Raw genomic sequence first — 27,832 nt, 5'->3', positions numbered from 1 at the left:
TGGCCTGAGTCTCCCTGTGGCATAACAAGCGTATGAATCTTGATCCGGTCTCTGTAGGTTCAATGGGAAGGCACCCGACAGCAAAACGGAGATGGGCATGCCTCCGGTCACCTTTGTGCCTGCTGGGGAAGGAGATGAGCACCAACCTACCTGTCCTGTTAGGTGCTTGTGCCATCCCACAGAGCAGGTTTGGTGGGTTGTCTACAGCATACCCTGGTGATGGGTGGCTCAGAATGATCAGGGATTACTGCTGTGGTGCTTGCTGAAGAAGAGGAACAAGTGTGCTCACCATATCAGTTGTCATACAAGGCATAACAGCTCTGAAAAAACAGGACTCTGAAGCGCTAACTCTAGAAGTAGCAGAGAGAGCACTGGTCATCAGTGATGCTTTTGAATGACTCTTAGACAAAGTGCCTAACGTTCTGCCAGAACCGCACTGCTTGCTTCTTCTGCTTGCATATAAAAATAATAAATAAATAAATAAATAAATAAATAAAGACTTTTCTCAGGAAGCTTGATTACTTACTCTCTGCAGCTTGCTTACTCTTTGGCCATGGGGTTTATTATATTGAAAAAGCTATATGCAGTACCACCACATTTTCTTTTGTTTACGTTAGGTTTACATATAGTTTCCAGCTTCAAAATGAACTGCTAGCAGGTATAGCAAAATGTTGACAGGATAAAGGTGGTTGGATGGTGATAAAAGTCAAAAATCAAGGAACGGGTGTTCTGCAGTGTAGTCTTAGATGGCTTTACACTTTTGTGCACATTCCCCATATTGGGTGATTCTGGAGATTTGCACAGTTCTGACCAGGAGCAGTTAACAAGTGTGTTCATGAGAAAAAAAAAATCTGTGCTTTTCTTCTGTGGGTCAGACTGGGATCATTTGGAAAGGGAATACATTGAAAGGGAATACATCTCAGGAATAGTTTTTTTTTTCTGTAGTGTAAAAATAGCAAATCTGCCTATGTTAACAAGAACTGGTCAGTTACAGATTTTAAATATTTTTTTTTTATATATAGGTTCATCTTCTTTATAGGTGGGTTTTCTAACTTTACAAACAGCAGTTGGCTTCCAGGGTGTATACTAATACTAATCACAATAATTGTGAGACATGGTGAATTGAAGGAAGATAAGAAATATGAAGTATTTTTAGAGGCAATAACCCAAAACTCCTTGCTGTCTTGCTCTCTCTCTCTCTCTCTCTCAAAAAAAAAAAAAAAAGCCATTGTTAAGAGTAAATGCCTCAGCTGGTTAAAATTCATCACTGTGTCTGCTAGTCTATAGATATTCTTAAAGCTTCCTTGCTTCATAGTTTATTATGTTTATTAAGCATTTATGAATCTTAAAATGCAACCTTTGGTGTAGAAGAGTGGTCATTTTACAGAGACAGGGTGTTACTTGGTGTTCAGTTACTCAGTATGTGGTGTTCACCCCATGTGTCAGAAATCCTCTTCAAGGATAGAATTTCATACCTAAAAAAATAACAATTTCACCAAAGAAAGGAATTACATCTGTAATTATAATTGAGAAGTAAAATATTTTGGAATGTGCAGAAGTAATTTCTCATTGCTTTATCAACATTGTTGTGTGCAAACAAAGTAGTCTCAAATATAATTCATTGTGTTGATCCTTAACCTTAAAATATTTCTAAAACCTTACTCGGAATGGCCAGGATTTTCAAACACTTCCAAAACCCTTGGAAGCTAATCACAGGATTTTTTTTCTAATCCACAGAGGTGTTTTAAAATCCCACTCATTGGTAGTTGTTTTGCACCGTTTACAACTAGTTTGTAACCCTAGGACTTCCTGTGTCGCTTCTCTGCACACGTGCATCAGAAGTCATGGGGAATCAGGTGGCAATGCTGACCTCCTTCAATGAGGTCACAGGCATTACAAGTAGGTTGTTAAAGTCACTCAGGCCACTTTGGTAATAAGGTACTATTTAAGCAGAGTATCACGAGTACTGTCTAAACCAAAGTGCTGATAATTTTCTAGTCTGAGGCAAGGATTTCTTGAGCTTTTTGTCTTTACAGTATTTGGTGTTAAACAACAACTGAAATTTGGATGTAACTGTTGAGTACTAAAATAGGTACTTGGCACTTTGTCTTCTAGTACATGAACATAATTTCAGAACAGCTCATACTGAGAGATGGGAAAAATAGGGCAGAGATGAACGAAGTCATGCAACAATTTTTACTTAATAAGGTAACACAAAAACTTCCATAAAAAGAAAGGTTATCAAAGAATGTTATCCTGTACTGAATCAGTGCATATATATGTATATATAGTATATAACAGTATATAACAAAATTTCACAAAACATGTAAAATGTGCATTTCTGTGTGTAAAGGAAAAAAAAAGGATAAAAAAATCTTACAGACTCATAGCATATATTACTTCATCAAATGATCCTTTCTAAAGATAAGGCCATTAAAAGTCCTCATATTCTTCCTGTGAGTCAGTGAGCAGGTTGAAAACCCAATGTACCATGAATTACAACTTCCCAATAACTTTTGGTTTTACAAATTCTAAGGAAATTTACCACGTGCATGCAGATAAAGGGAAAGGATTCTCAGGGAGCACAGCCAGACACAGCTCATGTACACGTATGCAACTCCGCTTCTAAGGCATGGCACTGTGAGAAAACATTTCTGTTCTTTCATTAAGTAAGAAATTTTAAATTTGTCCTTTTGCATGTATACAAACAGATTCCTTACACAGTAACAAATATCTATGGGTACCTTATTGCTTCAATAGCATCTTTCTTGTACTGTGACTAAAGGCATTTAAATCCATTTCATGTTTCAGGAATAAGAGCTAAGGTCTTGTTATTTCTTACATGTAACTGGTTTGGCTTCAGGGAGCTGGCTAGACACCTTCCTCCCCCTCCTGGTGCAGGGCGTGCAGCAGCTGACTCACAGCGTTCCCACCAGCCTGCCTGTGCCCACCCAACAGATCTGGCCCGCTGATCTGCCTGGCTCCTACATCCTTTTAGGGTGAGCTATCCAGGCTGCTGTGTTTGTCCTCAGACTGCACCGAAAAGCTATTTGCAACATCGCACACTTAAGCCTTTCAGCAAAACTGTGGCAGTTCTATTCCTTTTCAGGTATTGCAAGGTTGTTTGAGACGGAGGGTGAAGCAGAATTTATACTGAATGAAAGCTGGCTTCTCAGGCTCTGTGTTTCTTCAACAGATGCATTGCTTTCTAAGAGTTTGAAACTGTTACTGACATTTATTGCTTATCTCTACATGGCCTTGCGTTTCAGGATTTTAGAAATGCTTGCTTTAACTGAATCAGAAGTACATTTCAAATACAGATGGGTTTGAAGTAACACAATAAAGGCGGGGATGTGAAATTCTTTTGCTTAAAAATTTTACAAAGACTCTGCTGAATTCACATTATTCTATGAAATAATTGTTTTTCATTCTTCTTCTAAACCCTCTTTCATAACTGGCTGTGGCTATCTTTCACACTTTATCATTAAGAAAACCAGTGTCCTCTAGCAATAATCAGTGACTGGATCCAGACTGCTATTTGCCTTTTATCCTAAATACAAATCTTTTGTTTATAATTTGCTAACGTATTATTTAAAATATATAAAAACTATAAAGTTTATAGGAAAAAAACTATAAAAAGTTAAGAGTTTTCAGGACTGGCAAGAAGCATTTGAGTTGTCTGTATTGCAGCAAATTGTCCTAATGAACCTTCCCACTTAAAATTCACAAGCATACCGAGATTGTGTCATCAGAGGCAGCATAGATTTAAACCTTCCTTAGGCTAAACAGGGCCCATCTGTTTTCACTGGCTTCTGTGCCACCCAGGCCACCTATTACTCCTTCCCAGAAACATGTCCTTATGCCTGCTGGTTGCTGTTACCAGCACTAACACTAGTGGCAACTCTTCCCCTTCACCTTCCTCACCATCCTTACCAGCTCACACGAAACCCTTCTCTGGACTCACTGACCTGTTCGGCACCCAGCAATTACCCCATCAGTACCATGCTGTAACAGAAATAAACGGCCTTCTCAGCTTTGACTTAGCTAACAGGAGAAACCTGGTTGTGCATTTCTCTGTTTGGTTTCCTCCCTGCTCTAAACACGTTTTGGATTTAGGTTAAACTCTCGCTGCGCCCAAGCTACCTGCCAGCCTGTACCTCTGGAACCTGAAGGATGGCACAGGTCTCCTCCAGATTTCTCTAGCAGTCTCTCCTCTGCAGGTGCTCATCTCAGGCCAGATTTGATGTGCCCTTGCTTCATTTGCAGCTGCCCCTCTTGCCCCTTCCTTTTCAGGGAGTATTTTGGTTTGTGCAGCTGCATGGTGAGCCAGGCTGGAGAACAGACCAAAGTCAGAAATAGCTCCTTTTCTGCTCCCTGGGACTGATTCAGCCAGTACTTTCACCAAGGACACACTCATCAAACTCCACCTGAAGGTATAAAGCAATTCTCTCCTGTTAAGTGATGCATGCCCTTCCCTGTGAGTACACTGAGTTCTTTGCCCCTTCTCTAGTGTCAGTCCTTGACTTCGCCAGTCTCCTCTTCAAAGACTTTTCTCTTGTCCAATTGATTTGAATCGTCAGGCTTTTCTAAGCTTCGTTCTTCCATGAAGCTTGAGTGGAACCAGCCCACGTTAGGTGCCTTCCAAGCTTCCTGGTTTTGAATGCACATCACACCCTTTGGCAGATCGCACAGACGCTGAGATGTTTGGTAATACAGAGAAGCTTTGAAATCAGTCAGTATTTGTATACTGCACAACGATTCCCCAGGCTGTCATGTATGACTTCTTCCTTCATTCTTTTTAAATTACTATTCATTGTAGGAAATTAAACCAGTTTTGATAGAATAGGAAGAAAAAACTTTTAATAGTCCTGTTCCAGTCTTGCTAGGCCTCATAAATATAATTAGTTCTCTTATATTCAAGGTGACTATTGACACATATAAAGTTGCTTATGTGAGTAAAATATCTGCAGAAATAGATATTTTGCACCAGATTGCACGTCTTGTGCTTGGATCCGTACAGGCAGCCACTGCCAACAAGAAGCCCTGTTCATTTCAGACATTTCTGTTGCTCTGTTAGCAGGGCTGTGGTCTAGACTTTAGATCACCTATAAACCATTTAAGTATATGGACGATATAAAAGTTACAAAATCAGATTTTTAATTACCAGAAGTCCTTTGGAATAGGCACACAAAGAGTGTTCAGCTGCAGAAAATAATAGTCAAACTGACAAACCTTTGGATTCCTCTGTTCTCTAAAGCCACCATTAGAGGCCAGCCCAAGTTACTCCTCACAAACACTGCTTCCCTCCCAGAGCTGGAGTGTGCTGGATACTTCCCAGATCACAACTGCAAACACACAGCATCTCTGCTTCTCTTTCAGAGCAGGACACAGGTACACAGTTTTAAACATTTGCAGCAGCTAATCTGCAGCACAGCAAAATAAGAAGCGAACAAAAGCCTAGAGTCTTTCTGTTGTAGTTGGTAAATAAAACATCGCATTTGGGTTTAATCCAGATTATGCCTCAAAACATTCACCCTTAAATAGATTTCAATTTTTTTTTCTATTCTGTATATTCATTAATATCCTTATTTTTATCTGTGACCACTATGCTTTTTTTTTTTTATTTAAATTACATTTTCAGGCTTCTCTGACAGAGCAGGGCCCCAGAAGTCATTAATAAACTACAATATCCCAAGTGCTGAGCTGCTGCAAAATCTTGTAAAAATATAACCTGCATTTCTGATTTCAGGTTTAAATGCAAGAAGACAGACTTTCCTCAAAGCTTTGCAAAAATCTCTTAAGACTCTCCATTTAAAGAATCTACAAAGAAGTTCTAAAATGTGCAAAACAGTTTGTTGCAGTAAAAGGATTCAACTTTTAATATAATATTCATATTTTCATTGACTATTTTATTAGCAATAACTATCACCAATAATAAATTATATATATAGTAGTTAAGTATAACAATGTTATATCCAACCACAAGGAAACTAAACAACCTAATAAAAGCATATGATGATTTTTATATTATTAAATGAAAAAATTATCTCCTCTTGTTGGTAATGGAAACAGGTAGCATACAATTATTTTCCAAACAATTCAAATGTAGGAATCATGCTTTCTTTTTTATTCTATTTACACATAACAAAGCAGAACATGCACTCGCTTGCCAAAGAGTTTCACATGTATTTTACTGGGGAGGGAAATTATTTCACCATGGTTTTGAAAGCTCAGGTGTCTGTAAGCCATTCTGTTGAACATCTACTTTCTTTTATTGATCTAGAAGCTTTTGGTTGTTCAGAGAAAGCAGGAGGCTGCAAAAATGTTAGCATAGGGAAACAGCAGGTGTGGTCACAGTACTTATGAACTGCATAAAAAAATAAGCTTACTGTTGGCTCAATCTTGATTTTGCCATTTCTTAAAAATAGCTATGAATGACAATACACAGAAGCATCATGTAGGGTTTTTTATTATTTTATTTTTTATAAGAAGAATAAAAATAAGTAGCTTTACAGTAAGAGAGCTGCAGTGGTGGAACCTTGTGCACAGCAGAGAGGAAAATGTTCTAATCAGCTTGACGTATGCTCCCATCCCTGGTAGAGCAGCAGGGTGATAATCCTTTCCTGTGCAGCACAGGAAGATATCAGTTTCAATCTGGACCTCAATATGAGAGGTATAATGGCAATTCAGAGCCTGGCGCTGATAATTAGGGAGCTGGAGGGACTGATTTTATAAGGAAATAGCACTGATTAAAATTTGCATTTGGAGCACTTTCCCACAAAGGATCACAACTGCTGTGCTAGTGTTAGACCTGCATTTTCAAAAGCAAGCATGAATGGGCTGCCGTACTCCAATGGACTCTGGTACTCAACAGCTTTTCTGAGCAGGTGTCGAACAAAGGCAAAGCCTGCTGAACACCCTTGTGCTAAATAGTCCATGAAGAAGTGGCGGGGATGTAGCTGAAGCAGGAGACACATTACTTCTATTTGTGAAAACACTCAGACAGCCCCTTGCCTTTGTTTCCAGCCAGGTGCTCCAGATTTAAACAGCTCAAGGGCTTAAATATAGGACAGGAGTTGAAGGATCACTAGGGTTGTATAGGCACTACTGGTACTTCGGCAATCTACCTTGGAACCACTAGCAGAAAAAACAAAATAAAACATGCTTTCTACCACTACTTCCCCCAAAACCTCAGCCAGAAAATTAAATAAACTCGGACTCAATATGAATGGTGTGGCAATAGATGAAAGCAAGCAGAGAGAAAGAAATGGCTATGAAAGGCTTGAGGGAACCCAGAAGGAACTGCAATTCAAAGGGTAATTGCATCAGCCACTGGCTGCAGCATCACATCCACCACTGAAAGTACATGATGCAACTGAAGAGAAGAATATTGCAGAAAGTGTGATTACATATAAGATATATCCACACCCTTAAAAACGGGAGTGAAAGCCACAGAGAAGTTTCCATGATTTTACCAAAAAGCTATTGGAAAGACAAACTCGTCTACAAGAAGGATGAACTTGAGAAGGAGCTGATGAAAATCCATAGAGAGGTTTTATTTGGGATTCCTAATAGTGTCATCATAACACTGTGCACTGGTAAGTGCCTGAACTTTTGAAAAAAAAAAAGGGGGGGGGGGGGGGGGAGGAGGGGGAAGGGAGGAAAATAATTCCTTTTGGGAGCAGCCAAGCTTCTGACACATTTGTGCCCCCTTGGTTTCTCCTACATGTGATCTCCTCCGGACACCAGTAAATACCCCCAGTACCTTCCCATCTTCCTACCCTTTCTATGCAGAGAGTTGGAGTAGAAATGTTAAGATTAGTGTAAGTGGAACATAGATAGGAGTGCCTGGAACAAAAAGCAGGAAAGGATGTGCTGGTAGCACCCAGATGAGCAGGTCTTCAGGATCCTAGCAGCTTCTAAACATACCCGAGTTGGCAGGCAAAGGGGAGTGAATAAATCCTGATGACTCACAGAGATGGGACAGGATGGAGAGGCTGATGACTTTCAGCTCCTAAAGGGTGTATAAAGAAAAAAAAAAAAAATCAACACATGGATCTCATTGAGAAAAATGGAGAAACTGCAGGAAAAACTCAGCAGACTAATCTGCTCTGCTAGCAGAAGCAAGGAAGCAGTATCTGCTACAAAAATTAGAAAGGGATTATAGAGTCTTTATACTGGTTTCCACTGCTTATTCTGTGGAATAAGTAATTTGTGTTAGTGGAAATGAAGACATTGCAAAGCATGATAAAATAACCTTGGAGGAGCAGTTTTCTTCAGTGAGATGGGTCTTTATGCCTATACGGCTATAGGTGACTAAGGCACAAGCACATATAAAGAACACCTAGCGTATATAAAGAGTGTGTGTTGCCTCTGCTGACAAATATACATTGCTTTTATTTTGAAACATTCATGTAGGTCATTGCTCCAGTGAAATATATATTTCAATAATAATTTTCAATTCTCTCAAGTTCTCATCATTTAACTATTGTTAATTATTTGGCAATTATGCTGATGAAAGGTTAAAAATGATCGCAGAGCCATTTCTTCAGTCAGGGAAAGGAGAAATGGTTTAAAATTAAATCCTTGCAGTTGGTGCTTAATGGTAATGACATGCTATTTTTATATTATTTGAAGTAACAGATGATTACTTAGTAACTTCGACACTGGAAAATGGGCTAGAAAAGTATGGTGATCTAAATAACAGACAAACATTCTCTGATGTGAAATTAGCACACGGAAGAGGCCATTACAGAAGTACAACTTTACTTGTTATGAAGGTCATCAGGACCTTTGCAATGTGAGGTTCATAGTTCTCTGCCAGAGTCCAAATCTAAAGTATGCAGAGACTATAGATTGACTTCAAAATCATAACCAAACTACCAGTAACTTCCATTAAGCTGCAGGTTTTTCTCCTGTTTTTTGAAATTTAGCATAGTTCAAAGAACTTAACTATGATATACAAATCCCTCACCAGTCATTTCAAGTTACAAAAATGAAAACACAGTCTATTTCATTTCTCCTACAAGCAGTTACTGATATCCAGGGTAGACACAGTGGCCTACATTTCATGCTTTCTTCCATTCTTTAAAGGAAATTTGGAACAAATGAGTAAGGCCTTACGTCCGTAAAATGAGTAACTCCAGAGTATTTCAGAACAAGAGCAAGAAAGCATGTAAAAGATGTTAGAGGTCCCTGTGAAGAACGTCATGCCACGCCCCCATGCTTGGCCCAAGGAAGGCGCAGCATGAACATCTCTGCTATTTCCATCCCTCACCCCATGGAGGGAGAGAGGGAGGGACGGAGGGAGGGAGGGGATGCTGCCTCCTCACACAAACTGATCTTTGGCTGCGAGTCACTTGTTATCCTCCTGGTGCCTCACAGTAGACAGTATGAAGTCATCACTAAAATGCAAGCCAATGTTTTAAGGACTGCAGAGACATTTAATGTAATGGTGGGTGCTGTAAACAACTGCTAGGCAATTGATGACCTCCTGTTTATTAGAAATAGCTAAAGCACTTGTTCAGGCTGTAATAAGAAGGGAGGTGTTGACATATATAATTTAAACAAGAACAAATTTGAAGATTCAGTGATGCCCTGCAGTCTAGGGAAGTACATAGCAGCATAAGGAACTTCTCCCACTTTTCTGAGCATTTACTAGTGCTTAATATCCAAATCTGAACCACAAAATATTTCAGAAAATACTATACTTACGAAGATGGGGGAACACAACCCCTGTCAGGTTTTTCCTGACAGAAAAAAAAAAAAGGACTAGATTGATATTTTAGGAGTTTCAAGTAAAGACCATATAACATATACCCTAAAACCTATATAAAACTTATATAAAACAAAGGGAGCTAACTATTCCCACTTGTAATTGACAGATGAACTCAAATATTAGAACAGTATTTCATGGAAGGGGGAAGGAGGAAATGGGAACCAGGCAACGGTGTAACACAACCAGTAGCCACTCCTCCCCAGAAGTGCAAGCAGACAATATAAAATCCTTCTCTTTTGTTTCTGGTGCTGGGTCCTGCAGCTCTTTCTGTCATTTTATAGTAACACCTCGGTCATGTTATAGTTGTCAGGAGAGGGGATGGTGTTGCCCACACTGCTGGGGAGCAAGGCCACAGCTCCTGAAGCTCTGTGGGTTCAAACAGGTTGTCCTGTACTGATTGTGCTGGTGTTTACCTCGGCTGCCCATGGCCCCAGAAGGCCTTTACAGTTCCAAATTCGTGTAAGTAGTCACTGCAGCTCTGCTAATGGCGCCTGCTCCTCAGCCCCTTCTGCTCTCTAGCCAGACTGTGCACAGGGCTTAGCTAACCAAAGGAGACATTAAACGGACTTCCTGTCTTGCCTCGTCAGCCGACACCTTTTGCTCACTAAGTCATATTTACGTGAGCTAAGTTGTCCGGACTTATGCTCAGTATTGCAGCTACACAATTTCTCTTGCATTATTCTATGCCTGTTTATTACACAGAGAAGTATCTCACCTGTACCATCAGCAGCAAGCTGCATGTCTTGGAGCCCACCCTTTGTTCCTGTCCTGCCACCAGATGTCGATGTCTTCCTCCTCCTCCTCCAGAGTAAGGGCAACTCTGCCCTTTAGGCCACAGCCATCAGGATTGCATTTGTCTAAAATGAGAGAAGATTACAGCTGATCTTCCTGGCTCTTTCTTGAAACAGCAAAATAAGAAATAAAATAAATGGCTTGACTGAAACCTTGTAAGAACATAAATTGCAGCGTAAAATAAAAAGTCAGTTTGGTCATAATAGTAGGCAGAACTTATCATTACATTTCATTTCTTTTAATGGACACTTTCTGCTGTATTTACAGGAACAGGGCAATTCTTTTTAAGCTGAATTGTGTGTGTATTCCAGTATGATTTAAACCGGTCATGGCTTCGGGGTATATATATTTGAACTGCACCACACCCTTCCTTTTCTGTTGTTTTCGTGTCTGCAGTGACCAAATTGTGATCTATAACTCTTTCCAGTGTGATTATAGCACGTCTCCTTGTTTCAAAAGGACAAGTATGTTAGCTAACACAAAATTTCTCAAATCTCTGACAGGTACTTTTTCAGTTCTCTCCTTCTTCTCAATGTTCATCAACTCTGAAGACATAAACAGCTCTTTCCCTCATTCTTGCTGGCACTCAAAAAAAATGTCCATTTTCACTTTAGAAATCATTCTCACCTGTAGGGATTTTTTTGTTTGTTTTTACTTTTTGTGGGACTTTTTTGTTTGTTTGGTTGGTTGGTTTTGAGATATGGCATCATTAGAATGGGAGTACTTTACCATTTTTATTAGCAACTTATCTGGGAGACATTGTACATCCACAGTGGCTGGTAAGCAGCACTGTTCTGGGATCATCTAAAGCACACAGCTGTATGCAGCAGTTCCTGCTGGGGTTTTTACATTATTGAATTTATCTGTGTAAACCTATGCTAGAAGCCATCTTCCAAACAAGTCCTCACCAACAGTACATGCCAGTAGTCTTTGAGGGTGAGATAACGTCCTAAAACTTACCACATTTATAAAAGCATACAAAGGAACAAACCCATAATTTGGGGAAAAATAACCCTGTTGAGTCCAATCTTGTTTTGGCTCTTTGTTATCTTAAACTTGGCATATAAGTGTCCCTGAATGTCCTCAGACCTTCCAGATTAGCACCACTGGAAAGTAGGAGAGCGTGAAGGCAGTCGGTAGCAAAATCCCCTTTCCCTACACCCTCACACTGGCCAGAGGCAGGTAGGAATAGCTCTGAAATTATCCTCTCAGCCCCAAATTATTGTCTAAACACAAACTGCTGGTCAGCACTTTGAAAGAGGTGCTATGTGCTGAGAGTAGCTTTTAATCTCTTTCTGCCTGCATACATCGTTCAAACAGCAATTTCAACTTGTCTCCTAACATATAAAGCTTGACAGACTTTACAGAATAGAGTGGTGCTGAACTATTTCAAATGCCCACAGAACTTCAGTTATCCCTCTTGCTCTTCTGCAATGATGAATGCTGTTGAAAACAGAGAGGCACTGGTACGGCTAGAGCAGGCAGGCACCTACTGCATGCCTGCAGGCAGGAGCAGCATCACCAATGATGTGCTGACCGCAGGGTCCAATCAATAATCCATGGCAAAAGCATCACAACCTATACAATATATCAGGGGATTTGACAGCTGGCAAGTGGCATTGCTAGCAGTGGGATGCGTCGATGCAGATCTGATTTTGGAAAACTTTGGAATGTTTGGAGGTTTATTTTTCAAAGCCTCTATTAGGTATCCGCACAATAGAAATTACAGAATTTTTTAAATGCAGTCATTTGTATTGCTCCATCTCCATAAAAACATATTTTCCCCCAAAGTTGAAAAAGTGGAAATGAAATGTGTTCTGATCTCTAGTTGAAAGTGAACATTAACATACATTGTATTACCATTGAAAGGATTAAAAATGTACATAGTAATTTCTACAATTTGCAAAGAGTAAATTAACATGTGTCAGAAGACTTGTTAAGCCATATCTGTTAAATAAAGATATTCTCTTTCTCCTCTGCCTAATTTCTATTCCTCTATGATCCAGTCTTTCCCACTGTTGCACAAGTCTTCCTTCTTTCACTCCTATTCCTCTTTTTGTCCACATCTTTTCCTCAAATATCTGCTGTCATCATCATCACATATATTCTTCCCTGACACTACATTTTTTCTCCTGTATTTCTCTGCTTCCCAAACCTCAGAGTTGTCACCTCTTTCTCAAGTCCCTTTAAAAATATTTCCTTCTTTGCCAGCTACCTTTGGGCCTCACCTAAATCTCACTGCTTAGGCAGCAGTTCTTTCTTAGGTGGTAGAGAGGTACTGCATGCTGGTAAGTTGAACTCATGTATACAAACAAAGAAAACTCCAATTACAATCTTCAGTTGTAACAGATAATTTAAACGTCACACTAATTAGGTTTTAAGGACTGGTTCCTGACAAGTGCAAAGAATCCTTCTGGACGTCCCTTCAATCAGTTAGCATTTGCTTACAGTCTCCTTACAGTGCTCAGAATTTTCTCTGGTAAGTGCATCATCTCTCTGAAACTACTGGCATTTCTACAAATACATTTGGTCATGGAATGACAGCCGCAAGCAATGCAGATAACACTCAATTAGTAGGAAACTGCAAATAATGTGCTTGTCAGACACCTCCCAGTCCTGTTCCCTTTCACTGAATGTTCAGGCCAGGGAATATATTTTTGCCTCCTCTACTTTTCTGTGATTTGCATTTTCATTTGCTAAGAGTATTAAAATGTCTTATTTATCTTGGACTGCAGCATCAAGATCTTTGTGCATCTCATTCCCTGCAGAAATTTCCCAGGCAAGTATTTCCCCACTGCACCTATTTGTTAAACAAAGGCAAAAGATTTCTCCAATGAAAAAAAAAAAAAAGGGGGGGGGGGTGCAGACTGTCCTCAGAGAAAGCCAAAATCCTTCTGAAGAGTAATTAACGTTCTGGATACAATTCAACAGAACGCCATTGTGTGTGTGAGCATGTGTTAACAAAAACCGGAAGCTTCACAGCATATAAGCCCTCTCTTAGCTGATTGGAATAACCAGAAAAAGACCGGTTCAGTGCATTTCAGGGTCTTTAGCATATATCTTTAAGCTCTCAGCCAGAATTTCTGGAACCACTTATATATCCTCTGAGAGCCCTTAAAAATTATTCCCCTCTTCCAAGCATTGGATTCTTGAACGGTGGGGAGCGTGAGCGAGAGACATTATTATTAGAGAAACACAGCTTCAGCCTGAACACTGCCGTTGGCAATGTGTTTCAGATGATACATAATATATTCCCTTAAGCTAGTATTAGAGGTAGGTCATTATTTTGATACCTCTCTTGTAGCAGGAATACAAGCAGCCAGCCACCACTTCGGAGCAGAGGTGAGGTGCTCATAATGTGGGACACTCCACAAGGGCTCGCAGAGAGGGAGGACTCTGAACTGAACCCTACGTTTAAGTTCAGCTTAACTATCTAAACTAATTTTTAATTTGCTTCCTGTTATGTTGGCTCAAAATCATCAGTGGGGGAGTGCTGATCTGAAAGCTGATGCAAATGAAGCTTTCTGATTGCTGACTTTTCCCTGTGTGCCAATATTCTCTGTGGTTTTACCCCATTAGGAGCTTGGGTAAATAGTTTATGCAGATGGGTTAGCTCCCTGCCCATTATTTTCCCATTCACCTAGAGATGAAATTCCTAAAGATTCAGGCCATGGGGCTTAAACGTGATTTTATGAAATAATATTTTTCTATTCTAGAATAATACCTGTCATAAGGAAAAACAAAACAAAAAAATTACAGGAGTTAACATTACCACAGCCACATCCCAGTGTTTTTTAAAATCTCATTATCATTCCAGACTTACCACAGTGTTGGTGATACTTCACAGAGGTGCAAAGTTCTTCAGCTGAGTCACTGTTATCAGATGTTATGTTCACTATGAAAACGAAGAAGTTTCTGTTGATTCAAGGTCAGGCAAGTCCTACCTCTTGCTGCCTGGCCCAGAAAGTGCTTTTAAGATTTACACTGGTCTGCTGAAGTTACTTATGACTGAGCACACTTTCTTCAATTTCCTCTGGCATATATACGTACTTACTTTCCTTCCCCTGCTTCAGCATCTCCATGAGACATGAACCTGCTCCTCAGCATCCACCCCACCTTGGTCCATATCACCAGCTTTCCGTGTAAAGAACCACGATCGCCTGGGGCATCCTGGGCTGACAAAACATACTCTTATTCCCCCATTGCTTTGCTCCTTTTAGAGGCATACCTGTGGACAGTGGTTTTTTTTTTTTTTTTTTAAAGAAAAAACACAAGTAAACAAAAAACACCTAGATGATTCTGGTGATTCTATTTAGTGTCCTTCTGTGCCACATGATTCTTTTTTAGATCTTTTCCACTCATATTTTTTCACTCCAATTTTGACTCTGTAGCTTCTTCCTCAACATAAGGCATGGGCTTTAAGTTGTAAGCCTGTCTTAAGTTCACCCATTGTAGGGATTTTTCTACCAGGGCACACTCTTTTTTAGCTGTTACATTATGTACATTCTCTTTCCTTCTCCACAAACACATTGAGATTACTAGTTGCTTTGTCTAATCTTACCTTTTCCTATCCACTCAGCTCTATAATCAAAGGTGTCTGAGAAAAAACTGATCTGACTCCAGAAGCAGGGTATATTTGATTAGTTAGTGCTATGCAGTTATAGCTGACTCATCCAGAGCGAGTCTGGGGGATTTATGGGCTCAGTTCAGCCTGTTGAAGTTTGTACCACATCATCTTGCACGATATATGGGTAAGTCCTCCCTCCCCCATGCAGTACTGCAATGATAGCTGTGCCTTGAAGTCCTTTACTTGGACAGCAGACCCTTCTCTCTGCTCCAGTGTGAGCATTGCTTTTCTGTAGTTGTCTCAAAAGGGTAACCATCTTCATTTTTATTTTTTTATGCTATTAAAATTTGGACTAATATATCTGGAAGGCCACCTGGTTCTCACTCCAAGATCAGCATTAAGGGGTGCTTTTCCTTGGAAATATTCTTCACTGAGTTTATTAAAAGTGTTGGCTACCACTAGCTATTAATTGGGGCAGAAAGATGTACCAATACACTAATCTGAGCAATAGGAATTAATGGGAATATGAGTCCTCTGCTTAGTAGAGTTATCATAATGGGAGCAATTCTAATCCCTCTTGAGCAAAACTGGATTTAAGCCAGTTTAACCAATACACAAAAGACTCTGTAACTAATTAGCAGGTCTTTGTAGAATCCAGACCCCAATAAATATTAATGTGATGTCCTAAAGAACAAGCATTATATTCCTGAATCATACATTTATTAAGTCAAGATTTGACCTTTTTGGAGATTACACGGGCAAACTCCTTCACTCTCTGCAAACACAGGCAAAAATCAATCTCCTGCAAGTGTACGCTAAAAAAATCCAAATGCCACATCCTACATTTAATGGACACATCTGATTAAAATGAATACAATAAATAAATACATAAATGGAAACCTCCTAACCCAGCTACAGTAAATGAAACATTAACACAATACACACATCTTTAAAATGCCATGCATTAATGTTGAGTAATGTCAACTATTACAACTATTTTGTTCCTCCCACGCTAAGAGGAGAGTCTATCTATACATAATTACTGCTAAAAAGAATCTACATGGAAAGCTTGCTGCAGGTACAAAGTCAAACATGCCAGAATTAGTAAATGCTAAAATGAAGTCTATCAGTAGTGCAATCATTCTCTATTATGTATGCATTCTGGTATTTTCCTCCCAAATGAATGATCAATGTGATTTTAGCTTTTATTCTTTTTGTGCACCAGCACAGTGCTCTGACGCAGAGGAGGAAAAGATGGCAGAGGAAGCTGCTGTCCCCCACATGGACCAGTTGGGAAACAACCACTTGCCACCCCATGGGCCACAGATTGAAGTGCTGGTGGTGAATGGGGGAATTTTGCTTGGTATGGGGCCTCCTCGAGCTCAAACAGGTCTGCAGTGCTCATAGAAGTGATTTCAGAAAGGACAGCCATGATACTCAAATAGCAGATGGGCTACCTACAAGGAGCTGTGCAAAAGAGTTGGTGGGACTTCATTTTGCCGCGTTAGCCACCTACACTGCATTCCCATAAAACTTTGGAGAATAACACTGTAGGCTAATCCAGTTCCCTCCAAAAGCCTTTTTCTACAGTCAGCTGATATAATGAATACATGGCTGGAAACATCTGGGATAAGAAGCATCCTCTTTTATCAGGCCATCATTATTTTCAAAATTACATTGATGTTACTGAAAAATATTTTTTTACTCAAAAACTAAAGAGCATCGTAGTAACAGATACGCCTATTGCACATCTGCAGCAATACTGCAAGAGTTACTTAGCAACCAGTAAGATTTTTCTTTCCTGACAGGACAGAAAAAAAAGAAAAAACATGTAGAGGAAGAGAAAAATTGGAAGCAAATTGAGTTGAATAAAAAAAAAAAGGAAATACTGTATTAACATTCAGCACACATAATGATCTGGGTATGTTTCTGCTGTATGAACCAGCAATTGCTGCACAGCATTAACTCAACCTACGCGTTTAAAATCAAGGACCAATCTAGTTTAGATTTTCCTATCATTAAGAAGCATTATCTACCATCTTCTGACTATATTCTCTTACCTATATCATATTACAGGCGGAAAGAGGCAGAAAAAAGACAAGTGTCACGATGACTGAAATTTCCATAGGCAAGCACAGCTCCTTGCACTGCCCAGGGAAGGCAGCCTCACCTGGAGCAGAGTTCTGCGGGCAGCAAGAACCACCAGGAACCTGGCTGTGCCTTCTGCTGAGCTGGAAACTGGCTGTTGCATAAGGAAGAGGAGAAGCACATCTGTGCACCCTGCCCTAGCTGGCTGGCAGGTGTTAAAAACCGCTGGGGCAGATAGATGGATAGAAACACACACATACACCCCTCCCTTGAGTGGGTCATCCTCCTTCCTCACTGCTCCCTACCACCTCAGGCAGAATTTAAAAGCTGCTTTGATTCACTTCAAACAGTGAAGATTTAATGTACATTCTGGCATGGAGCAAACTTAATGAAATTTCTATACATTAACTGATCAAATATAATTTTTTTTTTTTTGGCCTGGCTTTTATGATTTAGGAAGGAACAAATCATAGTCTGAAGGAAATTACAGACTTAATTACTGAAAGTAATGGTGCTATGAATAAGCATTTAGATTCTCAGCAGGAGGTAATTACATTTATGATAGTTTTGAAAATTTAGCACTGCAGCTTTCTCTATAACACAGCAGGGTTTCATCAGGATGCTATTATATATATATTACCTTCCAAGGCAATAAGAGTCTTAAGTATAAAATACCAGAGACCAACATTCCCTTCGGTACTTAATTATTACATTGTTTTTTATGTTACATTTGAGCAAAGATATTAGCAGTTAGTATTTATTGAACATTTTCTATGGAAAATGTTGATCAAAATAGAGTAGTATTTACCTGATATTTCCCACTGAAATACTTTTTGTCAATAAAAACTAAAGACTCAGTGGGTTTTTGTTTTCATATTTGCTTGCAGGTAAAACCATTTCAGGACAAAGTCCCTCCAAACTCTGTTAATATATATATATCTCCACTAAAAACACTAGAAAAAAATCCAACCTGTTCTTCCACAGCATTAGATGTGGTGTAGGTCTGCCACCATAACATTTTACATTTCTGTTAAACAAGTCAAATTCAAGAGAAATTAAAGGATTTTTGCAAACCATCAAAGGAAGAGAAGGGGTTGTGCACTGGGGCCTTGTTAATCTGAGTTTTCAGTTAAGCATCCACCTTTTTAAAAGGCACAACAGAAGGGCCATGGTGAGTGGTGGCCACCAAGACCACAATTGCAGCATCTCTTTACTGAAGCCTGTTTCACCCTGAATTCTTGTATTTGGTATCCCTTACTTGTACAGCAAATGTTGTTGTTGTTGTTTTGTTTTGCACAGTGTTTGACGTTTCTCAAGCAGGCCACTTTCTTTTTACAGCACAAGAGGAATTGTGGCTGTCAGAGCTAGGCACACCAGTTTCAGCAGACCTGAGATGACTGTAGGCTTTGTGAAGGGCATGGAGGCACCATAAGGAGCAGATAAGACACTGGAGCTGCTTCTCTGCTCTGACCATTGAGCGAGACAACTCATGCGAAGGAAACCTGCCCTACAGTAACTCAGCTTTCAGCATGCTGGGCAATTTCTGCAATCCAAGCATTTTGTGCACTTGCACAATGCTACCTTGCCTTGCCTGGACACCCCCATGAGCTTCTTCCTGAGCAACAAACTCATCAATGGGGTTTGTGGGCTCCCAGTACATCCATGCAGAGCATCCGTGACACACCACATCTCCAGTTTCTGCAGGAGAAGATTCCCCTCTTGCTGCTTCCAAACATTCCCAGGCAAGGAAGTATTTTATTGTCTAACGATGAGCAGTGGAAGAGCTGGCTTCGTTTTGGCTCTCTGCAACCATCCTGATGTACATTTTCACCTGCGCTTGGTAGAAGGATCTGCTCGACTAGGAAGTACCAGTATCAGTGCCTGCTTGCTGCTCTTAGCCTAGTCTGTCACTGTCAAAAGAGACTCTCCTTGCCTCTGAATGTGATAAATCACAGATTTCTTTGCAGTTTGTCCGGGAAGGCAAGGGAAGCCATACAAACTTGCGGTGAAGTGGGAAGTTCTGACTTACAGCAAGCAGAGGAGTCAAACAGGACTGCAAAAGCTTAACTGAAGATATGAGAATTTTAAGAGGCTCACATGGGTATCAATGCATAGCCTTCTTTTTTTTTCAGTCTTTTGAACACTGCAAGAATTGCCACTCTGTCAGCATAGGTCTGAAAAGCTACTGCACGTTCTCTGTGGCCATGGCAAACATGAAATTGTTGCTGCCAGCCTGAACAAGACAGTTCAACCCCTCCACTGCAGAAGCAGCAGCAGGCAGATTGAATTTCCATAGTGATCTTAGTCCTGTAGACTTCTTGACACTTGAGAGAGAGACCTTTCTTATGATTGTTTCTTTATTCATATTACACCTTCACTGTCCTTCCAGTAGGATAGTCACAGGAATGTTTTATTTTAAAGAATTTCTAGTTTCTCTTTTTGTTACTTGCAGCTAAATTAAGTTTTCTGTATGAATCCTGGAAGGCCTGAAATTCAACCGTATGCAATTCAAAGAAAATGGAAATAGACATCCATGTAAACAGGTAAAGGAGTATCAGCATCCTGGTGTGGACCAGGTGCTCTTCCTGGGCTCATGGAGCACACCAGAGGCTTGCAGTTCCAGGCTGGGATTCTGCCAGACATGTTTAAACCCAAGATTAAAGGGGGAAGGAAAATCAGCTACGTGTAAAGTGAGAAGTTCATTATCTCTTCTTTCCCTCTATGTGCCTCACTCCAAACCTTTAATTAAGGGAAGGATACGATAGTTTTTTAAACTCCCCTATTTTAGACCTGCTTCTTCACCTTCAGTGATTCATCACATTAGAGAGACTTGCTTATAGAGCAAGTAACTCAGAGAACAGCTAAATTAGCTAAACAGGCTGGCCTCTGTCATCAGGAAGGAATGAAAGTGACCTTTTGAAGCATGGGACCAGGCTCATAGTTACCTGTGGCCATACTGAGGCGGCTGCACCATGCTGCAGGGAATGCAGGACAAAACGTGGCTCCTCTTTGAACAGTGTGGGTGGACTACTCATGCATTAACTCCTGCTTCTTGGGAAGCTTGTTGCTTGTAAACCCCACTAAGAGTGTTCAGAACAGAATGATGGCAAGAAAACAGACCAAAACAGGCTTATTTGGGCTCCTTCAGGAAAAAAAAAAAAGTTCTCTGTGAGGCCCTCAGTAGGAAGACAGACCTTTAAGCCTATCACCTACACAAACATCTGTATTCAAGCAGCAGCCAAAGTTAGTTTCTAGGCACCAGAACAGTCCTGTCTCCCTCAGTCAAGCCAATCTATTTCTGTGCTATTTGCTTCTGATGCCAAAAGAAAAACAAAACAAAACAAAACAAAAAAAACAAGATAAGCAAATGATATTGCAGCCTGCTAGTGTAAGTTACCAACTAAAAGTATAAAAATTTGGTAGAGCTTTTCTACCCAGGAAGTATATACATTCAAAAACAATGATGCGATTTCAGCTTCATTAAGTCAAGAAACCTGAAATTGAACGTGAATTATCACAGTGAGAGATGTGTCCAAACAGCTTGATTTGGACCAAAACCCAAACAAGTAACTGAAATGAGACTATTTCCCAAAGAATCAGCAGAAGGACAACTCTTGAGCTGTGTTATCAGATGTGCTGTTTAATTTCTAACAAGCACTGACTGCACTTCAAACCAAAACAGGCTGCAAGAACCAACTTTTCATATAGCACGAAGGCTTGCAAGTGTTCAGGCAGAGGTCTGTCCACAGGACTAACTATCTTAGGTTTTAGTTTTCAAAAAGTCTTTAGAACGAGAATCACTCTTTAGATTGATCAGGCACCAAAACAGTAGAATCGATACTGATTAAAAATAATAATAAAAAAATGCACCAAAACAATAGAATCAATACTGATTAAAAAAAAAAGTCCATAAAGTCCCATTTTTTAATCCTCCATTCACTCTGTGACTGTGGTCAGAGTGAATAGAACTCTAGGTTGCAGTGAAACCCCAGAAACTCAAGGGTTGGTTAGGCATTTTTTTTCCCCCTGGCCTGCCTGATAACTTCTTTGCTTTTCTACTGCAGTGCCACAAGATATATATATATGCACACACAAATCTGACAACATAGCATTACTATCTATGAAAGACAGTGTACTGATCGAACTGCTTTCTGCAACAGGCACTGTGCCTGGGTGAAGTATTAGAGATCTCATGTCAGTTCAACTCAAAGAAACACGACTTGCTTAACTACTCTTTAAATATGCATTATAAAAACGCAGAAGCTCTACCTTGCTTAGTAAATATCCATCTTTAGATGTAATAAAGCTCTTGATAGAAAATTGTTCCTGTTACCTGTAAGTGACAGTCCCTACCTGCAAATGAAGGCCTGTTTGGAAAGGTAGCAAGGGAACAGCAGAGGATCTGGTCTTCAAAAACTCAAGTATTGAAATAAATCCAATTTTGAAACCTAACACCAGCCTTGAAAGATAAGAGATCCTCTTCAGAGCTGAAAAATAAAAAAAAAATGATAAATGCTAAAAATGGTTCACAGTTTCAGTGAGGAAGACACATCTTGAGACAAGTGAGTGAGGGTTCACAGGAGGGCATCATGTGGGAGATACAATCCTTTGCTATTTTTTTTCTTTAAAAGCACAGTGCTGGAAGGCTTAGTGAGTGAGCTTTTTAAACAAGTGAGTGCAAGGTGCTGGGTCAGAGAAAACATCTACCCAGGCTAAGGACCAGCATCTCTTAAAGTAACCTGAACAATTGCAGAAAAAGTCCAAGAGTGAATGACACCTAAAAGCAAGTGGCACCAATGTGAACTAAGGGGTAAAGATGACAAGATCTGATCACTCTAGAAGCCATGGAAAGAACACATCCCCAAAAGCTGGATGGGCAAAAGCAGACTGATCTTTCTGTGGAAGAGAGATGCAGATATAGCACAATAGCTACATGCTAACAACAGAATGGGAATGCCATTTCTATTACTATTATTCTCTGTTCGTCGTATTCATTTTTCCTCCACTTTTTTTTTTTTTTTTGTCTTGCCATATACCTAAACTATAGGCTTTCTGGGGCGAGATCATCATTTCTGATATGCATGAGCAATAACAAGCACAGTAGATGCCTGATTGCTGGCTAACATGACTTGCAATACAAATACCCAGCAAGAAATGCTGGGGTAGATTAAGAGTTACCTATCAGCACATAAAAGATAATAATGGATGTTTGAGTCTTGCACAGAAGTTTTGCTTACCCAGCACTATACATTAAAAACAAGACTTACTATGTTAGCATTGAACCTATTTTCAACCATTTTTATATGTTTTGCTTAACTTAAACCACATTTCTTACCTGTTTAAGCTTGGCTAGAGCCAAAGTATTCATCCTTTCACTTGAGAGGCTGATGAAGACCTTTGTCCCTGCTAGACTCAGATGCTTTGTTACAGGCACAAAGAAACATCTCCTTGAAGGTGTTTTAACTGCCACCAGTGCCTGTGAAGGTGAGAACTGTGGACTCATAAGGAAGTTCTGAGCTCCAGACATGAACGTTTCTCTCAAAGTTAAACTGCATGAAAAATACGTACCCAGGGTTTCAAAGAAGTAAAATGTCTGGAAGAGGACGCTTTTAATTGACTGTACATTCCTCTTACTTATCATAACAACATTTCACTGTATCTGGGACAGATACTGCATTTCTCAAAGCAAAAGTGACTTTTGGAAACTCTTTGTTGTACAGCCAGGTGGGATTGCTGATGAACCCCATGGTCTTCTTGGAAAAACATCAGCTCCAGCAGCTACTCTTCTAGTGTTGTTCTCAGTTTTGCTGTTAGTATTCAAGGGATAGTTAAGTTCCCTGCATTCCAGATAGCCTTTTCAGTCAGTGCAAAAAACTGTGTAACAAATTTCTTTTCTTTGCAAGGTTGACATTTATAAAGACTTCACAATTTAGTTCAGAGCCATTCCATTTAGTAGACTGGTGATTTAAGCCTTCCATGGCAAATGAATCATAAATGCTGAAATCTAGCTCAACTTTAGTTTTACTGCTGTGATAGGCATCTGCACTGAACAATCTATAAATAAAAGAATGTGAGAGACTATACATCATAAATATTTATTTCCCAGTTTATGTTTCCCTATCCATCAGATAGACCTGTGACTGAGGCTGAAAGTGTATTTGTGACTAACACTTCTAGCAGCTGCAAAATGAGCAGTGGGGACGTCTCATTGTCTTTATTAATTTAGAGGTAGTGGGAAAGTGGGACCAAGTTTCTTAAAACTGTGTCCCAGTGGCTTTCCTGACACATTTCACAACATGAGCTAGCCAGCTGTTCTCATTGCCTCTGGAGACAAAATGAAGATGGCTTTTGATATCAGTGTGACTTCTGTCTCTGTCAGAGAGCCACCCCCACAAGTGAAGAGCCACTCAGCAGTTGCTGCCCACAAGCCCACATCCATTCTGCACTGCCAGGTACGTGGCAGGAAAAGCAACAGAAAGACTACAAGAGGTAATGTTTAGTTCTCTGAAGTCTTGAATAACTAAGATTTTCCAAGAAAAAGTGTATCCTTGATGGAAATGCATTCACCTACTACGAAGGCCACAAGCCCTTGTCATTATGCAACCAGTTGACACTGTAAAATCATTAACTCTAGAGCCTTTGAGGGAAAAAGGAACAAATATTTCACTCAGTGCTCTCAGTTTCTGCTTTTTGCTGCAGAGTATTTTTAACAGCATTAATTATTGTTTGGTACTTGCACTTGAAGTGTTCTCTATGAGTCAGGCTACAAGTTAACTCACACTAAATAATAATACAGAAGCAGCCAATTAGTAAAAGTGCATCAAAGCTCTCTGTAATACAACTGCACTAGTGGCTGATATAGGACTTTTGATTTAATTACTGGGTCTAAGATGTCAAATGATTGAACAAACCAGCAAATCAATGAACCGTGCATATACAGACTATTAAAATCTGTAGTGGCAAGGGATCTTAAAGCACCAGTCAACACATTACTCTGCAGTGAGTCATTTTTGGCAAAAGTTTGCTGAGAGGTTATGAAATCTCTGATGTAGGTTTTGAGAACAAAGCCTAAGCAATCAATGCCAATGCTTACTCACCCAAATTATGAGAACTTTTTCCCCTGATGTCTAAATCTTCCTTCCTCAAATTTAAACTTGTTACCTGTCCTGCTAGCCTCAGTCAAAATGAAGAGCACTTTCTTCCCTCCCTTTCTGCTGCAGCCTGTTACAGACTCTACCTGTAAGCGCAGAGGGTGCAGGGGCTGGAGTGAAGGGACCCCCTTCCTGTGTGGTGCACACAACTCCCACCACGAGTGGCAGCAGGTCTGGGTGGGATCTGCACCACGTCCAGTGATGTAAAGAGCTAAATCAGCCCTGGAGCCACAAATCATTGCAAATCCCATCCCTGCTACCCAAGCCTCTGCAGGGGCTCTTGTTTATTCCATAGATGAGAGCACTGGAATCCAGGATTGCTGTCATTGAGGCTTGATCAGGTATTGACCTTAAATATGACTCTAAATTGGAAATACATGCTTAATTCTCCCCTTACTTGTAAGCAAAAATAACTCTTGCTTTGGCTAGAGCTTGTTCAACTTGCCTAAGATAGAGCTTGGCCACTTGTGCACAGTCTTCGCTTGCATGTTGTGAGTATATTGATATTTTATTTCTTCTTCACAAACTTTAGTTTGACCTGTTTAAATTATACAATTTGGAAAAACAAACCCACAAACATTAGCAAGACAAATTATAAATAAGACAAAAGAACACCTCATATCTGGCTTTTAAAGCTTGGGAGTATTGCTCTAACAGGAGGAAAATTACTGAGAAGTTGCTGGGGGCAGAAAATGTTTGAAAGGTTACTGCTTGCTTTCTTTTCTAGCAGAGTCCTGAAAGTGGAGCAAATGCTGACCTCTAACTGTGGTACTGCAAAGTGAAAATAAGGACATTCTGACAGAAAAATGGAGCTGTGTGTGTCAGTGTGCAAGTCATATTATTACCAGTGCCCTCAGATAATTAGATATTTCAATTTAGAGACCCATAATTTAGATGAAGAGTCTAACTTCTTAAAACAAACAGATTGAACAAGAACAAACAGACAAAAAAAAAAAGCCTAGCACACAATTTAAGGTAACAGAAAATATGGAATGGGGAAAGAGTCAACCATGAAATTTTCAGAGATATAAAAGAGAAAAACAACTTAAATTTCACTTCTCCATGAAGTATAAGCTATTACATTTCTTAAATGAATGTTCAATCGACTGAGGAATCTCAAACTGATAGCTCTGTTGTGCCCTTAGCCCTAAGGATAGCAGGCTGAATGCAACCCCAGCGTTTCCATTTACAGGACACATGACAAGAGATGGAGAGGATGATACTCATGGCAGTGTTACAACAGCCTCCATTTCCATGTAAACATCTCCCTATCTATGCAATCTATTAGCAGACATCACATGGGAACTAGGAGCTAAAGTGAAACTTCTGAGGTGATTTCAGAGCTGTTTCTATCAAGCAAACAGAAAATAGCATACAAATGCAGTGTGCAAAAGAGACAAGCTACAGAAAGGTGCCAAAAGCCTTTACAGTGAAAGAAGTTGTTCTTTGTGAGGTAGGATAGAAAACTGGAGTGTTTGGCAGGTGTGTAACAATGGTGGCAGACTTCCCTACGGAATTCATTCACAAAACACAAAGATTATTTTTGAAGAATAAAGAACACAAAAAAAGCACTAACACATGTCTTCAGTAAAAAGGGTTTTCTCAGGGATCATACCTGGGAATGGAACTGCTGGCATAGTGCCCTAATAGCCTCACAGATGCAGCCTGGCAATAGAAGAAGTGAAGGGGAGCATCCCCCAGCTCACCGGGGCTGCCTGCGGAGGCCGTGGTCTCCTCCCCAGCACTGCACCGCAGGCTTGGGGCTGGCTCCCTCCCCTGCTGCAAGGCATGCACTGGCACTGGTAAGCCTTGCAACTTCTACTCTGAACAGGGGTTTTTCCTCACCAGATTCACTTCATGAAGCGTTATCTAGAACACCCTATTTATTACCCTGAAGCTCGTATTCCCGGTTATATTGCATGAGCAATGCTTGAAGTCACTTGAATGGTATCCAAGGAGACAACTTTACCCAGCTAAACTAATTGGTCATATCTTATTGCTATCTGCACTTGCTTCTAAATAGACAGTAACTGATCCCAGAGAGCCCATTACAGTTTCTTTATACAGAATATTTTATAAAGATACGCAACACATTTATTAGAGCTGGTTTTGCTACTAAAAATAATGTCGTTAAACTTCTCTACCCCATTCACAACACATTATTTTCCACTTCTTGCTGTCAGGCTCCGGCTCACATTATGCTCCCACTGGATCTCGTTTTCCTTTAGTGTCAGTGACCCCGATGTCACCCGTGTCCTCCCTGCCGCATTATCCCCGTTTGCCACCAGGTGTCATCAAACCTCCCACCAGCACCGTGGCTCTGCTTACTGTGGGATTTGGGAATTTTGGGGGGGAAAAAGTGAAATCCTCATTAGCTGCCAACACATTCACACAACAGTAAGAGGGCCACATTTCTGATTTCCCCACTCCTTTCTCTGTTTTGCTAATGTTTGTATCAGAGCAACAAGATGCAAACAGCACCCTCCAAACATTCACGCTGCGGGTGGTCAGCATCGGCTCACCTAGCATTTGTTATGATTTTCTCCAAAGCCTATCTGGACACACAGCACTCACCAGCAAGCCTGGAAAAAGTCTTCTTTGTGTCCGTCTGTCCTGGCATTTCAACAAGGTGTCAGAGCATCTACATCTGCATCTACAAGGTGGAAAAAGGTGTGAATTGAAGAGGCACCAGAAGGGACATATTTATTCAGGTTTCACTTTAAAAGAAAACAAAACAAACAAAATAAGAACCCCACAACTCTTTGTATATGTCCTCCACCTCTACCTCCCCAAATCTTTGCATTTTCAACAAAACCTTTAAGTGTTGCTTCTACCAGTCACAGTCTAAGTGTCCCTTTCTGTCATTTGTCCAGTTCTTCATTTCTATCCTTGTTTGAGATGCAGGGGATTTTATTTTTTAAGCCATCTGGACCAGAAGCTTGAATAAATTACAGGCAGTCACCAGGGCTGTTAATCAGATCCCTGGTACAAAACCATTACCTGCCAAGTGTAGAAATAAACCTACCCTGAAATCCCACAGGGATGGTAGTACTTGCTGCATACTTGGGGGAGAAAGGACCCAGCCCAAGGTGTGCACATCATCTATCAGCAAATTACAGCAAATACAGAAAATTACACATTGCAATAAAGAATTGTGTCACCAAAGCTTCCAGTATCTTTCCAAAAAGCAAATCAGATCCAGTACGTAAATAAATTATGTATTTCCCAGTCTGTTACTTTGTTTCAGCTCACTCAAGACAAAACCTTTTCATTGATCTACCTTTCCTGCCAGGCCTTCTTTTTAGATTTGTACCTTTCGAGAGAGCTGGACTGGACTGGATGTTACCCAGTGCCTTTCAGCTCAGCTGCCTCCTGCCCAGGTCAGCACAGATTTTGTTTTCTTCCTGGATCTGAGGGAAGCACCCATGTCTTCACTTGTAGTTATTCTTCTGTGAG

At 40.2% G+C, this 27,832-nt stretch overlaps 1 protein-coding gene across 1 annotated transcript; it reads right to left on the bottom strand.

Annotated features, from left to right (window-relative positions):
* Positions 1-52: 52 nt before the first annotated feature.
* Positions 53-27,567, bottom strand: LOC308198396 (uncharacterized protein). Its single transcript, XM_080600706.1, has 8 exons — positions 27,402-27,567; positions 26,951-27,029; positions 22,561-22,701; positions 21,579-21,712; positions 14,394-14,798; positions 10,494-10,635; positions 9,715-9,749; positions 53-8,014 (listed from the first exon to the last, which is right to left on the bottom strand). Exons 1-4 carry the CDS (start codon positions 27,476-27,478, stop codon positions 21,707-21,709), a joined length of 303 nt encoding a protein of 100 aa, XP_080456832.1. The 5' UTR covers positions 27,479-27,567; the 3' UTR covers positions 53-8,014; positions 9,715-9,749; positions 10,494-10,635; positions 14,394-14,798; positions 21,579-21,706.
* Positions 27,568-27,832: the final 265 nt, after the last annotated feature.

Source organism: Anser brachyrhynchus, assembly GCF_964034855.1.
Source record: "Anser brachyrhynchus genome assembly, chromosome: 7".
NCBI lineage: Eukaryota > Metazoa > Chordata > Aves > Anseriformes > Anatidae > Anser > Anser brachyrhynchus.
This window is presented reverse-complemented; position numbering and strand designations above follow the sequence as displayed.

Coding starts and splice junctions, on each gene's coding strand:
- LOC308198396 (XM_080600706.1), bottom strand. CDS start 27,478: ATGATGTGCACACCTTGGGCTGGGTCCTTTCTCCCCCAAGTATGCAGC. Junction 27,030..27,401: donor CATCCCTGTGGGATTTCAGG/GTAGGTTTATTT, acceptor TCCACCTTGTAG/ATGCAGATGTAGATGCTCTG. Junction 22,702..26,950: donor GACTTTTTCCAGGCTTGCTG/GTGAGTGCTGTG, acceptor TCACCTTCACAG/GCACTGGTGGCAGTTAAAAC.